The following is a 16,174-nucleotide window of genomic DNA, read 5'->3' as shown; positions in this document are numbered from 1 at the left end:
GCTGCTGGACGAGGAAGTGAAGGAGAGACGGTCGCTGAAGACGTGGATAGGGTCAGACCACAGGACTGTTTTCAGAGAAATAATTTAGAAAGGTGCTTATGTTTTTGTCAAATGCTCTCTTCGCGTGTTATAGATCACCTTTGATTAAAACGTGTAATACAAAGCGAGCCGAGAGTATCTGCGAAAAACCACACGGAATTATAATAATGCATTAACGTTAGGTATGTTCAGAGTCTTATTTGAATGCTTATTATCATGGTTTTGTTCTAGTTAACCCCACGTCGACCTGTGGCTCTGAGGTTGTGCGGTTTAAGTTAATTCTGGTTGTACAGTAGCCTCGTTATGAGTCGCGTCATTTATGAGCTTTGACAGGTCAGACATTTCCTCAAAGATGAAAGGACTGATAATGTGCTGTAAATGAGCAACAGAATGAACATGATGCTGTTTAATCAAGTGATGCTTTGTGTGTTCACCTCCTTTTTAGTCCCTCATCCTTTCTTTATGTTTCTTCAGGATATAAAGCGACGGATGCGACTCTTCATAATGGGATCCTGTGCCTTTCTGATCAAATCACAAGGTCCTCTTGGTCAGAGATGGGTCTTGTGACTATATCTACAGGCATCCTGCCTAACATCTTTATGAGATTTACTAAGCAGCTGTAATACACTAGTGTACACACACACACACACACTCACACACACATATAAGCATGGCACCAGTCCCACCTGGCATCCGCTTCTTGACATCCTTCAACAGGGAGCAGTGGTGAGTTTGTCTCTTTTATAAATCTTCTTTGGCTGCATGTTCAGGATTGATGATCAGCAGGCCTAAATCTGCACATGCAAAACTTTGCAGATTTCCATAGGGCTGTTTGATTATGGGAAAAACCATAATCATCTTTGGGCAATTATGGGATCACAAACAATTACTCATTGACTTTGGAGACATCATACATTTATTGAAATTTTCAAATCAGTTATATTTATATATTATTATAGTTATATTTCTCTTAAATTAAGATATAACTAAAACACAAATAAAACATACAAAGAAAGGTAAGGTTGCGGGTTCGAGTCTCAGGCCGGCAGGGATTGTAGGTGGGGGGAGTGAATGTCCAGCGCTCTCTCCACCCTCAATACCACGACTGAGGTGCCCTTGAGCAAGGCACCGAACCCCCAACTGCTCCCCGGGCGCCGCAGCATAAATGGCTGCCCACTGCTCCGGGTGTGTGTTCACGGTGTGTGTGTGTGTGTGTTCACTGCTGTGTGTGTGCACGTTGGATGGGTTAAATGCAGAGCACGGATTCCGAGTATGGGTCACCATACTTGGCTGTATGTCACTTCACTTCAAATAGCTGCTCCGTGCTGGAGAATAGAATAGAACTTTAACGTATCATTTCTGTACTGAACCAAGAAGTCGTTCTCTCTGTTGCCCATGGAAAAAAAAGTTTACACACCTGTCTGTGTTTAATCAGAGCTTACATTCCATTGCATTCCTGCGTCATCAACGTAGTTTCAGGATAGATTGTGACAAAACCGGTTTAGTGAGTTTCTTTAAAGGAACACACAGGCTATACTAGGTGTGTTAAAATTCTTATGAACTTTAAATAAACCTCAATATAGAACATGCGGATGATATTAACTTCTGCCTGCTCATTGGGTAGAGTTACAGGAAGTTTCTCTTAAAGAACTTTAAAACTTGCTATGCAGTGCCCTGTAAAAAAAAAAAAAATACTGTAAAAAATAAAACAGAAAAATGTGTCCAAATATTATCTAAGCTAGAATGTAAAATAGTAGTGGACTTCCAATGGACGAAAGACTTCCTCTGCTTTTCTTAGTATGACATTAAGCAATAGATGGGCTCCCATTAATTTCTGATTTATTTGCTCATGAAGCAAAGTTGTTTGTGTATCTGAACAGTAGGTGGGTATGTCATTAACCCCTCACACAGTTTAATGCCAGCTGCATTCGTCCAGTATTCGTATTTGGGCTTGTTTTGGAATGCAGCCAATCTTTTAATCTGTCTTGTACAGAGCATGATAACTGTAAAATGTCCTTATTTCTTTATCCTGATTGAACTTTGCTGTGTTTGGTTCATGCAGGTACAGGGCCTTCACGTTTGGTCTCACGTTCCTGCTCTACACAAGCTTCCATCTGTCCAGGAAGCCCATCAGCATCATCAAGGTACCTCAACCCCTGTCAAACTGACCAACCCCTTTGAAGGAAAAGTTTACCTGAAAATAAAAATGTACTCATCCTCAGGCAAATTTAGTATTATATCACCTGCTCATCAAAAGATCCTTTTTAGTGAATGGGTGCCGTCAGAATGAGAGTCCAAACAGCTGATAAAAACATCACAATAATCTGCAAGTAATCCACACCACTCCAGTCCACCAATTAATGTCTAGTAATGTGAAAAGCTGTGTGTTTGTAAGAAACAAATCTATCAAGAATTTTTAATTTCCAACTTATGAAGTTCAATATAAGTATGTCCAACTTTATCTGCATACGTTGTGTACAGTATAGAGTGGGGGAACTATGACGTCACTTTGTAGGCGGATCGGCTGTTAGCATGAAGCTGGTTCCCTCAACAAAAAGGCAATAGGATTTTTCCATAGGCTTTTGGATTATCGCAAAAAATAAGCTCTGTGTTCAGTCAAAGTTCATGAAACTTACACGTTTTGTCCATCAAGATAATCTTAGCAAAATAATATAACTTTGAATTTTGAAGCCCAAGTACAAGCGCCAGAACTTAAAAGCTAAACTTAGGCTATAAACGAACTACTGCACCACGGTCGCTCGCCTTCAACGTCAACACCTTTTTCAAACTTATTTTTAACATGTTCAGTGAAAAGTATTTACTCTATGTATGAATTTTAATCCATGTTACATGAACCTTTTCATATAAACTGGAATAAATACAAAACTAGAGCCTAACTAAAACAGAAATGAGACCTTAGTAATAAATAGTATGTGAATAATGAAATAATCATAACAAAAGGACATTTGAAAGCATGTATTTCTGTACATTTTGAAATGAGGTGAATTAAAAGTCAATAAGTCCTTGATTAATATGAGTATTTGAATTAAAAACGTGTCTCCACGTACTATTCAATAAAATTGGATGTGGGATATGGTAAGCTTAAACTTATTTGAGTGAATAAAGTACCACATTTCAGCTATCATTGTGTTAGGGTGGGTACACAAAATGTTATTTTAACCTTACTTCTAGAAAATTCTCAATCTATATGCTTTCTAGCAGCTTCATGTGGCTGCAAACATTTAATTTTAACGTGGCTTTAAGCACTATGCATCATTAAAGTTTCACTTTAACCACGTAAAGCTGGTAAATGTGGTGTTGTTTACATAAAATAATCATATGAGTTTACCTTATGGTGCGAACCCAGAGTCTCCGCATCAGTAGGAAAGCAGTAAAACAAGCATCTTCCATCCGAAAAGTTGTTGCATTTTGGGGCAAAGCAAAAAAACATTTTCGAACAACAATATAAAATGTGGGAAACTATTCATTGGTTATTCTACAATTAATTGTATTACAAATTATACTACAACTGGAAAATACTGTAAATTGATAAACTGTTTGGCGTGATGACGTCTCCGACAGCGCCTGTAGTCCCATTTAGCAACTTGTTAGCAACCGTCTTTTTTTAAGAAACATAACAGTTTAAAAAAATCACGAGTGGGGTGTAACTGGTGTGTTTTATGTCGTAGAATAAAACGTGAACGTATCTTTAGCCTGTGTGAACCACGGACCTTATTTAAGGGATTTCACCAAACTCCCATTCAAAAAAAACCCATTGACGATGGAACCGGAAGTGCTAAAATGCTAACTCGCTTCTGGGTTTTAGCCTACAAAGTGACATCATAGTTTCACCACTCTATTGTGTGTGGTGATATATACTAAATTATATATTTGAAGTGTTTGATTACTTGTATTGGATTTAATTGTAGCAATGTCATTTTATATTTGCTTGAAATAATATTTATATTTTTAATTGAATTTTAAATTTTTTTTGCATGCACTTTTACTAGTGTTGTCAAAAGTACCGACTTCGGTACCATTCGGTGATGCAATTTTAAAAACGTCCATTTCCCGCTAACTTTTAGTTATTTTTGTTAACTAAAGTTAAATATTACATGTATGTGTGTGCTCATGTATTTATGGAAAAATAGTATTTTTTAAAAATAATCTATGTTATGTAGTATATAGTGAGATCCAGGATTATTCAGTTTGTTCTGATTCCCATCTTTTATCATCTCTGCATTGGATAATATTTAGACAACACTATATTGCTCTGAGATGGCATGATCAGAACTATTATCAGCAGCCTTTGCGCTTGCTGCAACTCAAAGTGCTTTTTTGCGATTTTCGGTCACATATTAACTCATTTATCTGAGTGTAATCCAGGAGTGCATGATGGCACACAGCCATCTAACTATGTTGAACTTACTTTAGTCAGCCTTAAAGGGATAGTTCACCCAAACATGAAAATTACCCAATTATTTACTCCCCCTTAAGCCATCCTAGGTATATATGAATTTCTTCTTTCAGATGAATACAATCGGAGTTATGTCCTGGCTCTTCTAAGCTTTATAATGTCAGTGAATGGGGGTTGAGATTTTGAAGTCCAAAAAAGTGCATCAATTCCATCCATGTTTCTTACACGAGCTGTGTGGAGCACTTTTTATGCTTCAAAATCTCTACAGCTATTCACTGCCATTATAAAGCTTTGAAGAGCCAGGACATAACTCCGATTGTATTCATCTGAAAGAAGAAATTCATATAGCTTGAGGGTGTGTAATCATTGGGTAGTTTTCATTTTTGGGGTAACTATCCCTTTAATATGCTGTCTATGCCCTGTGTCAACCTTATCTGAATGTATGTGTGTTCATATAGAGTGAGCTGCATAAGAACTGCTCTCATGTGATGGAGGCGCCTACAGAGAGCAGCAGCAGTCAGCAGCCTCTACGTCACCCAGAACTAGACTGCAGCTGGAAACCATTCGGTAAGATTCAGATCTTATGATATATTATATTTATAGCAATATGTGTTTTTCTCACTTTCAGCCAGTGGATTAAATATTTGGCATCTCTGTTTTTCTGCCCCTATAGACAAAAATAACTATAAGCAGTTGCTCGGAGCAATGGATTACTCTTTCCTGTGTGCTTACGCCATAGGCATGTATCTCAGGTAAGAACAGATACAAAATACTTAAATACTGATGTATTTACACCAAAATGGCTTATAAATTAGAAATGAAAATTCTATTATTTACTTACCAATTAAAGTCATTCCGAACTCATAAAATACAAATGAATATATTTTAATGAACCCTGAGAGATGTCTGTCGATCCAAGTCTGTTCCCCCAAAACATTCAGTACGTTTACATGGACAACAATATTCTGATTTTAACATGATTAAGACAATACTCTGATTAAGAATCTACCATGTAAACAGATACCTGCTAAAGTCAAACTCGAAGTAAACACAAATCGAATTAAGACATGTGGAGTATTCCTATTTTAGTCGCATTATCAGAGTGCAGTATAGTCATGTACACACTTTAATTACACTATTATCGTCGTGTAGGACTTTTCGCCACAGGATAAAAGAGCATGGCTTCAACAACGCCGTCGTCTGTTCGCACGTATAGCATGAGAAATAAATAACTGCACTTGAAGCTTTCATAAAATTAAAAATGAAACACCTAAACTATGTATGGCATCATAACGAAGACAAACTATGTTTATGCATGAAATTCTGGAGTGGACGTCGGATGGTAACTCATGTAAACACCTTAATCATAATATTGTCTTATTCAGAATAAAATAAATAATTAGATTACTTATGTTCATGTAAACGTAGTCATTGATGCTTTAAAAAGTTCATAAAGACATTGTTAAAGTAAGCAATTCAAGTCTGATTCAATTTAAGTTTTTTGCATATAAATACTGATACATAGGACAATCAAATATGTTAAATGGACACTCAAGTGTGTCTTTATGTCTTGAAGAACTTTATAAAGTTTTAGTGTAATGGACAGTCCGTGGAGGAACCGAAATCTCTCAGGTTTCATTAAAAAAAATTGTATTTGTGTTTCAAAGATGAACGAAAGTTATATGGATTGAGAACGATTTGAGGGTCAATAAATGATGACAGAATTTTCATTTTTTTGATATACAAGACATGTTTTCTACTTTGTTTTTCATTCAATTAATTTGAGAAATGAGTTTTGAAAGTGTTTTAATACATAAAAAAATGCCTCAAAAGTTTTGAATAAACTTACTCAAACTGTTTGAACTAACTTACCAAAATGAAATTTTACTTTTTGTTGCTAACATTCTTAATACAAACTTTTCAGTGGAATAATTGGAGAGCGTTTGCCCATTCGCCTGTACCTGACTGTGGGCATGTTGACCAGTGGTCTTTTCACCTGTCTGTTTGGACTGGGATACATCTATGACATCCATAGCCTGAGCTTCTATATATTTGTTCAGGTGGGTGTCATGCAAAAGCAGTCTCTTATGGTCAAGACTGTATTTATTTGATCAAAAATACAGTTGAAACCGTAATATTGTGACTTTTCTGTTTGAATATATTTCAAATTTATTCCTGTGATCCAAAGCATTATTAATCCAGTCTTCAGTATCGCATGATCCTTTAGAAATCATTGTAATATTTTCATTTAGCAGTACCTCTTATTTTTTTGTCTGTAGGTGGCCAATGGTTTGGTTCAGACCACTGGTTGGCCTAGTGTTGTGACTTGCATTGGCAACTGGTTTGGCAAGGGCAAGTAAGAAGAATTACATTTTTCACTAACATTATAAACTCGCTGCTTTTTGCACACTTTAAATTGTAACAGATCTGTTATTACCACACAATTAAATGCTGCATACGTGTTGTGGTGTCAGGAGAGGCCTCATCATGGGTCTGTGGAACTCTCACACATCAGTGGGCAACATTCTGGGCTCTTTGATCGCTGGATATTATGTCTCCTCTAACTGGGGTCTGTCCTTCATCGTCCCAGGAGTTATCATCGCTGCTATGGGAGTCATCTGCTTCTTCTTTCTAATAGAGCGTAAGTGAATGTCTTCTGTCTTATTTGTGCAAATGTATCTGGGTGAAAAAATGTCACAAAGCACTTGCCAAAGGGGTTGATGGGTTTTAATGCGAATGCTTCTGTATCTCCAGACCCTAATGATCTGAAGATCGCCAGTACACAGAGCTCAGCTCCAAGCCATCAGGTTAGTCCACCATTTATTTAATTTCATTTCCAGTCATATTGGCCATCAAGAATATAATGAATCTATACTCTATTGTGAAATTTGGGTCAGTAATTTATAATTTTTTTTGTAATGATACTTGCTAGTAAATCAACATATTAGAATGATTCTGAAGGATCATGTGACACTGAAGACTGGAGTAATGATGCTGAAAATTGAGCTTTATATCACAGGAATATATTTTAAAACAGTTGCTTTAAATTATTAAAAACTATAAAATAAATAAAAACTATTTCACAATATTATACTGCATTTTTGATCAAATAAATGCAGCTTTGGTGAGCATAAGATAAACATTCAAAACAATAAAAAACTAAAAAATAGTATATGCCTATAAGGCTTTGTTCATACTGTACACAAATCTGATGTGGGTTTCCAATCCAAGTCTGCTCTTATTTGTTTTTTTTTTAGACAGGCCTGTCAATATTCATTCAAAAAAATCAATCAATGTGATTGTGTCAATATCAGATTTCATATGGTTTTTGCTGTTCAGGTGAAAAAAACAAAACTAGTTTGGATCAGATATGCAGAAAAATTCAATTTTTGTTATTTATCTAAACAAAACCCGAGAGAGACTCAGAGTCTGTGTGATCTTCTCATAAGTTAATGTCTTTTCCTAGCGGTCTGAGGAAAAGGTTGGTTAGATAACATGATGCACTCGTGCTCGACAGCAGTCGCTATGACAACGGCCCTGTGATGCGTACACCTGATAGTCTCAGTAGAGCGTGAGGTGCTCTTCTAACACAGGAGAGTTCACATTTCTGAAACGCTTCATCAGATTGATTTGATTCAGGAGGAGTGGCCAATCAGGAGGAACAGAGACATTAGGGATGGAGGAAGGGGGTGACAGCAGGAGCAAATGTAGATTATTGCCTCTCTTCCTCATTTTGACTGTGGAGGAGGAATTAATCAAATTCAAGAGCAACTTCAAAAATTTTCCTTTTTTTTGAGGTTGCCGCTGCATAATTCTTGATTCTCTGTCATTATTTATGCTAATACCTCTTGGTTTGTTTCTAAAGCATCCTAAAATATTCATAGCGATTAATTAATTGTAATTAAGGAGGTTACGCCACAGTATTTTTGTCTACCCTTCTAGAATGAATTGGGAATTGGGTCAATGATACTAACACCTGAGGCACTTATTGGAAATATATGCAAATATTTAGCATTTTGATATTTAATATATTGGTAGTTGACATAGACACAATACCTTTTTTTTCTAACAGATGTTAAGTGAAACCTTTTCATTCTGTAACTTGCCACCATTTTATTAAGTTCCTCACCACTTTTTTTCAAGGAATGACAAAAACATATATTTCAAAGCTGAAATATTCATTTTCTTCTTTTTGTAATTATAATGTAAACATTTATTATTTAATAGTTGTTAAAGGAATGTTTATATATATTATGAAGGACCAAACAGGAAGTAATTATATTAAGTTTGAGCTTGTTTGGTTTAGTAAAAAAATATATAAAAAGCTTCAATAAGAGATTATTGTTAATATATTATTAATATATATTCAGGGTCTATTATAACTATATTTTCAGATTTTCATGAATTTATAAATGCATGTTTTGATTTTGATTTATATATTCAGATTTGTATCTGCATATTAAGACTTATAACTATTTATTTGTACTTATATGTTCAGAATTCTTTCTTTATATTCAGAATTTATAAATAAAGGTTTGGATTTAGATTTATAAATCCTGTTTTGTATCGGTAGAATTATAATATTATATAATTATATATTCAGATTTACATTTATATATTCAGAATTTTTACTTTATATTTAGTTTGTATTGTAACTATTGAGTTTGTAACTATATATTTTATTATTGGGTGATTCAACACATAGATGTTTTACCAGCTAAGAAGTTCAGCACTTTTAGAGTTTCATCCCTCTTTCTGATGTGAGCATAAGTATTGGAACATTTGCCTCACAGGTCTTTCTAAGTGATCAGCTGTGTCCTGCTGCATTAATTCTTCAGATATTAAAAGCAGTTGTATCAGTTATATTCATTACTTCTGCATTCTGAATCTTGCATTCGATGATGACACACACAAACCAGGATGAAGACGAGGGAGCTGACTTTGAGAGAAAAGCAAGCAATTTAGATGCTAAAAGAAAAGAGGAAGTCAATTAGAGCTCTAGAAAAAACAAAGGGCATGGAGAAATCAAGAGTTTGGAAACCACCAGCGACACCAGCAACCAACAACTACCTGATCAGCTGAGAAAACAACAGTAGCTCATGACAGACAAATCATAAAAGCTGTGAAAATGAACCCTAAAAGACACGTCTGTAAAATCACCAACAACTTCCAGAAAGCTGGGGTGATGCTCTGACAATCTACTGTCCTCAGGAGACTTTGACACAGAATTACAGATGCTACACAGCAAGATGCAAACCTCTGACCAGCACCAAAAATAGAAAGGCAAGATTAGAGTTTGCAAAAAAGCACAAAGGTGAGGCAGAAGAGTTTTGGAACTGTGTTTATGGACCGATGAGACAAAGATGAACCTTTATCTAAGTGATGGGGAAGCACTAATGTGGAGAAAAAAATGGAGCTGCAATGATCCCAAGCATACAGCCTCATCTGTAAAGCACGGTGGAGGTGGTGTCATGGCATGGGCATGCATGGTTGCCTCTGGAACAGGCCCTCTCAACTTTACTGATGACTTAATATATGATGACAGTAGCAGAATGAATTTGGAAGGGAACAAAACCATTTTGCCTACCAATATTGCATCAGGACAATGACCCAAAACACCCTGCCAGTTCAGTCAAGGAATTTATAAGGGCAAAGAAACGGAAAGTCTTAGATTGCCCAAGTCAATCTCCAGATTTAAATCTGATTGAACATGAATTTCAGCAGCTGGAGAGGAGAGTAAAGGCAGAAACTCCCCAAAACAAGCAACAATTGGAATTGGCTGCATTAAAGGCTGGGAAAAGTATTTCAAAGGATGAGACCAAGAGTCTGGTGATGTCTATGGGTCACAGACTCACTGCTGTGATTGTGCGCAAGGGATCTGCAACTAAATAATAGCTTTTAATCTTTTATATCTGCTTTATGTTCAACTGTCCCAATACTTATGCTCACATCAATGAGTGGGATGAACTCTAAAAGTGCTGTTCTTTTTATTTGGTAAAACATGTATGTGTTGAAACGGCTAATAATAAAATGTGACATTCTGTAGTTTTGTCTCATATTCATCTTTTAATAATATTTGTAAATATCTTGACTCCCTTGCCAACAGAGCAATTTTGTCTTTACTTTTCCAATACTTATGGAGGGCACTGTATAATTAACATAACAAATAAATGCAAAATATACCCGGTCTATGCTTTGCTTTTTGTTTTTTTTTTTGTCAATGTGACATTATGAATTCTTGTTTTTTTTATCAGAAGCTTCATAAAAACTGGAATGGTGTGAATGGACATAAAGACCTTTACTTGCAGTACAAGCCAGGAGCTAAAGCACGGGTTTGTCCATCTCACTGTATATATTTTTTTTTTATCTGTCACTCCTTTAGAAGTATTAATTGAGATGTTTTACTGTCCTGTCTGCTGTGTTTGTTAGAGCTGGGACACAGAGCTTCTGCTGGGACAGGAGAGCATTGGAGTGTGTGTTCCTGTGCAGCAGGTGGTGGTGGTGAAGAGCGAGGCCGAACCGTCGGCCATCAGCTTCATGGGAGCTTTACGTATTCCTGTGAGTGCTGCCAAACTGTCTGTCCATCACTCAGCGTGTGTTACAGCGTCACTGAAGTTTCTCCTGCTGTGTGTTTGCAGGGAGTGGTGGAGTTCTCTCTTTCTCTGCTTTTTGCCAAATTGGTCAGTTATACCTTCCTCTTCTGGCTTCCCCTCTACATCACTAAAGCAGGTAACTCGCAACATTTAATATGCGTTCTTATCATTTCTGTCATTGTGACAAATATTTCATTTCTGTACTTCTAGAGCTGTATAATATATATATATATATATATATATATATATATATATATATTAATATATATATTATTTATTTATTTATTTATTAATTTGGTATGGTGGTTAAATGAATAATTAAGCCAAAAATCAAAATTTGCTGACATTTACTCCCCCTCAGGCCATTCAAGATTTAGATGACTTTGTTTCTTTATCAGGGCAGATTTGGAGAAATGTAGCATTACATCACTTGCTCACCAATGGATCCTCTGCAGTGAATGGGTGCCATCAGAATGAGAGTCCAATATGTAAATGTGAGCCCAAAAAGTCATCTCGTCTGAATCAGGAGAGAAACATGCGCCAATCAAGCTAAAACTGTCTTAAACAGTTTGAAACAAATATGTTGATGGGTTTTGATGTGAGAGAACAACACGGGATGGACTTTTCCCCTGGATGAATTGTTATTTTGGATTATGGGCTCATTTTGGTCAGACGCATTGATTTAAGGTTAAAATGCCTTAATTATGCATTTGTTTCTTACAAACAATGCAGTGTTTTACTTCACAAGACATTAATTGATGTCTCATTCTGGCGGCACCCATTCACTGCAGAGTTTCCATTGTTGACCAAGTGCTATAAGGCTAAATTTTTCAAGATCTGTTCCGATGAAGAAACAAACTCATCTTGGATGTCCCGAGGATGAGTAAATTTTTCAGCAATTTTTCATTTTTAGTGAACTATTCCTTTAATATAGCACAGTGACTAAGATGTATTTCCTGTTTCTCAGCTCACCTTGATGCCAAGAAAGCTGGAGACCTTTCAACTCTGTTTGATGTGGGAGGCATTGTTGGTATGTAGATTTAGAAGTCCTGTTTTTTTTTTAATGTTTAGTATTTGGGGTGGGTTATTAATAGATGATATACACAAATCTGTGATCACTCAACAAGCTTTCTTTAATAATGAAAGAAATTGTGACGTGCCACAAAACCCCTATACTAACAATTTCTTCCTAATCTTGACTTGTTTGGGACACATCCTACCTTGTATTTTCATATTAATCCATGTTTCTTGATCACTCAAATATTTAAATGACATCACTGTTCTGTCCACTGCTAACCGCTATCTACTGTTATCAACACTACCATTCACAAGTTTGGCGTCAGTAAGATTTTTTATTTTTTTTTGTATTTTATTCAGTAAGGATGTATTCAATTGAGCAAAAGTGACAGTAAAGACATTCATAATATTACAAAAGATGGGAGTCTGCAACAATCAAACACATTTGTTTACCTCATGTTCACAAAGAAGTGCTATGATAAAGCAGTGTTGAGTAATGCAAAATCAAATCAAGACCCTTAAGTATTTCTGTGTGTGTAGGAGGGATCCTGGCTGGAGTGATCTCTGATAAGATGGGAAAGAGGGCCACCACTTGTGCTGTGATGCTTTTGCTGGCTGCGCCCACAGTATGTCATTCTGCAGATCAAATACAGGAAGCTTGTGCATTTAAAGGCTCTTTGTTGTGTCACCATTGACAGTGGTTTGTGTATGTGTGTGTGTGTGTGTTTTTAATAGCTCTACGGCTTCTCTATGATGAGTCAGTTTGGCCTGGGTCCCACTATTGGTAAGATATCCAATCCTAATGTTGTCTTTCTGAGTTACATAAGAGCTTTTGACAGCCGTTGCTTTGATTCAAATAGAGAACTAATGAGATTAACAGTGGACAGCTGATGCCAACTTTAATGTGTTATATTCTATGTAAAAATGCTTAGTGTTTGTATGTTATTTGCTATGAAGGCATGCTGCTGGTGTGTGGCTGTTTAGTCAACGGACCGTACGCTCTCATCACAACCGCTGTCTCTGCTGACTTGGTGAGTGTTTGTCATGTCAAATGTGTGTTTGCGTAATCATATGCTTATTCATCTGTCAGATGCTGTTTTCCTCTGATGTATTATTTGATTCCTTTCATCTGTAGGGCACACACAAGAGTCTGAAGGGCAATGCCAGGGCTCTGTCTACGGTTACAGCTATTATAGACGGCACTGGATCTGTTGGTAAGAGTGTTATAATTCTCATATCTCCAGACACTCATTGATGTATTATTGTAGCGCTGTGTCATGCAGAGCTAAGAGAGGTCACTCTTGCACCTTTCATCTTCTTCAGGTGCTGCTGTGGGACCTTTGTTGGCAGGGCTGCTGTCAGCACAAGGCTGGGATCAGGTCTTTTACATGCTCATGACCGCAGACTTTTTAGCACTGCTGGTGAGTTGAAATAGATGCCGACTGCATTAATGTTTATATGTATGTTTTGTTTATTTTAACGAAAATGCAGCTTTTCCCATACAGATCATAGAGACTATTAAGCTCTGAAAAGAACTGAAAAACACCATAAAAGTAGTCCATACACCTCGTGTACATTTCAAGTCTTCTGAAGCCATAAAATCTTAGAAACAGGCAGAAATTTTAGTTGTTTTTCATTGACCGTTTTCTCAAATCTTATTTTCCGTGCTGCATTTTCAAATGCCTTATATTTTGGTCAGTTTCTCGCACATAGTTAGTATTAGTATCTAGTTTTAGAAGACTTCCAGACAAGTGGTTCTCAACCAGGAATCTGGAACCCACTAACACTTCTAAAGGACTTAAAATGATTTGATAACAAATAAGCTTTAAGTAACCTAAAGTAGCTGAAAATATAGATTTAGGATGACACATTTGTCATTTATTGTTTAAAGAAACTGGATTTTCATGTGATGGAATTTTAAAAGTGTGATTTCTATATACTGTATCTATTTTTTATATATATATATGGAATATACATTTTCTAGTTATGTTAAGTTCTTTTGTGGGTTCAAATTCATTTGAGAAACCCACAAATCGCAAAGGACTAGGAAAGACATGTATATTTATTAGCAATAAAAACCCTGAAGAACATTCGGTTATTAAAACTTCTAGAATTGTTATTGAATTTAATTATTTTAAAGTATTTTGTTGAATGAAATAGTGCCACTTCTACTTTCTGTAAATAAAAACGTTTGAAAATGAGCAGCTTTGTCAACACAACAGAAGTACCAGATATATCTTATTCGTAATGTTTATGGGTTTTTGGGCCTTTTTGAAGCTGAACAGAAGCGGAATAGAAACTAGTTTTACTTCCCTGTATAGGGAAACATGTTTTGCGATGAATACAGTTTAACAACACACTGCATATTTAAGAGAAGTGATAAATGAACTAAAGAATTCTCACAAATTGTTTGTATGTTCTTCAGCTTTTACTGAGACTTGTGATGAAGGAGCTTCGCTCTCATGGGAACCGTCCAGGAGTTGCTGTCGAGTGAGTGCTGTTTTGTTCTTGTTCTTTAGTTACGCTTACAAATCAATGGGCAGAACTGTAAGGGGATTTTCTAACTTTTATAAATACAGTTTTGACGATACATGTCTATTTTTCTGTTTCTTTCTAGACTGAAGGAACATTGAGCACTTTGCACTGGATATAAATGTTCATCTCTGACCACTTCCTACCCTGGACCAAAACTTGACTGAAACCTGTGCTTAGTCCTCTATTTTCGAAAATGGACTATACAAAGTCATTTTTATTCCTTTTTTCAGATCAGAAGCAACTTTGAGGAATATTTCTCTTGTCTTTAGTTCATCAGTCTGGACCTGCAGCTCTGCCTGCGTTTGTCCTTTGGTTGTACCCAAACAAATGAACATGACTCAATGTGAGATCAAGCCTAAATATCCCTCCAGTTAAATAATGCACAATTGCACGACCAAAAGTAGCCTCCCTTCACTGCTAACAAGGGGAATTTAAAATAAATGCTGTATAATTTCAACTCTGGGCACACAGCGCCTTCATTAAACACGCAGAACAAATGTCCCTGTAGACAGTTCATAAATCCACTCTTGAATGAATTGTCACATTGAATTGAACACGGCAATTTATGTAAGAATGGTTTAAGAATGATTTACACTGAAATTTGTTCTGCTCGTGTTTCATATAAACGAGGCCCATAGAACGCATAGCCGATGGTCAGTTTATTTATTTATATAATATATGCCTTTCTATAAACCAAAGCCAATCTTGTTAGTTGTTGAGAAATTGTATGTTATATTTGGACTGTTTTCTGTGGTGACTTTAACGGTTCTTATCCTGTGTTTGTATATAGGGGATCCACTAGCCAATTATGACAAATTATTTTATTTAATTTCATTTTATATTTATTTATGTTTTCACTGCTGGCCTGTGACTTAAGGAAAAAACATTGTGTTTAGAGTCTGTATGAATGCAGGTTAGCATTAGTTTTTATCCAACCACTATTTACTATAAATTGATATACAAATAGAATTCAAGCTGTTCTATATTAATAATAGAAGATGTATCAACATCATGATTTGTTTTCTCTGTAGGATGCAGTATTAAAATTTTAAAAGCATTTCTATTTCCAGGTTTAAAATGTTCACACTATGCTCAGTCTGTTCACTTTAAATCTGTGAGCAAACCCAAAGCGTCTCCTTGACCGTAATTGTATGTGTGCATTTAGGACCCGCACCTGCCTCTGCAGCTATAAATATTTAAAGTGTCTATTTGAATGTTCAGGCTACTGTAGGATTGTGTCGTTCTGCAGAGCTAGAGGCACATGTAGATGTTTGGACCTCTTATGTAATCATACGTGTAGCACGTGTGCATTTGCCCTTATAGGACGACGTAATCTAGGTAAATTAATGTGTTTGTATAATTTATGGGTAGAACCCTGGTGTAATGAGAGAAAATACATTGTGCCTTCTTTCTATTTGTGTTTTTGTATAGGGATATGTCTGTGGAGTGTTAATTTTTTAAGTTATTATCAACACCTTTACAGACTCCTGGTATAAATACAGGTTTGGGAATTAGCTGTACTGTTGCTGTGTGTACAAAGAGGATATTTTGAATAAAGCAAACACAAAAGGCA

General features: G+C 36.1%; 1 protein-coding gene across 3 annotated transcripts; it reads left to right on the top strand.

Moving 5' to 3' along the window:
• On the top strand, positions 1 to 16,174 carry slc37a1 (solute carrier family 37 member 1). 3 transcript variants are annotated; one of them, XM_079428794.1, is made up of 20 exons: positions 1 to 92; positions 514 to 765; positions 2,102 to 2,183; positions 4,915 to 5,023; positions 5,130 to 5,208; positions 6,381 to 6,516; positions 6,736 to 6,812; positions 6,931 to 7,097; positions 7,211 to 7,263; positions 10,711 to 10,788; positions 10,886 to 11,014; positions 11,095 to 11,185; positions 12,017 to 12,079; positions 12,607 to 12,692; positions 12,802 to 12,850; positions 13,024 to 13,097; positions 13,202 to 13,280; positions 13,390 to 13,487; positions 14,492 to 14,556; positions 14,684 to 16,174. In XM_079428794.1, exons 2-20 carry the CDS (start codon positions 710 to 712, stop codon positions 14,697 to 14,699), a joined length of 1,587 nt encoding a protein of 528 aa, XP_079284920.1. In that variant the 5' UTR covers positions 1 to 92; positions 514 to 709; the 3' UTR covers positions 14,700 to 16,174. The 3 variants fall into 3 exon arrangements, with proteins under 3 accessions (XP_079284920.1, XP_079284921.1, XP_079284922.1); XM_079428795.1 differs by having other exon boundaries at positions 1 to 221; XM_079428796.1 differs by lacking the exons at positions 6,736 to 6,812; positions 6,931 to 7,097; positions 7,211 to 7,263 and having other exon boundaries at positions 4 to 92; positions 14,684 to 16,173.

This window comes from Barbus barbus (assembly GCF_936440315.1).
Source record: "Barbus barbus genome assembly, chromosome: 11".
Lineage (NCBI taxonomy): Eukaryota > Metazoa > Chordata > Actinopteri > Cypriniformes > Cyprinidae > Barbus > Barbus barbus.
This window is presented reverse-complemented; position numbering and strand designations above follow the sequence as displayed.

Bases quoted from the DNA above. Each gene is read 5' to 3' on its own strand.
- slc37a1 (XM_079428794.1), top strand. From the start codon at position 710: ATGGCACCAGTCCCACCTGGCATCCGCTTCTTGACATCCTTCAACAGG. The intron at 12,693-12,801 runs GTATGTCATTCT...TGTTTTTAATAG, and splicing joins TTTTGCTGGCTGCGCCCACA to CTCTACGGCTTCTCTATGAT. The intron at 13,098-13,201 runs GTGAGTGTTTGT...TTTCATCTGTAG, and splicing joins CCGCTGTCTCTGCTGACTTG to GGCACACACAAGAGTCTGAA.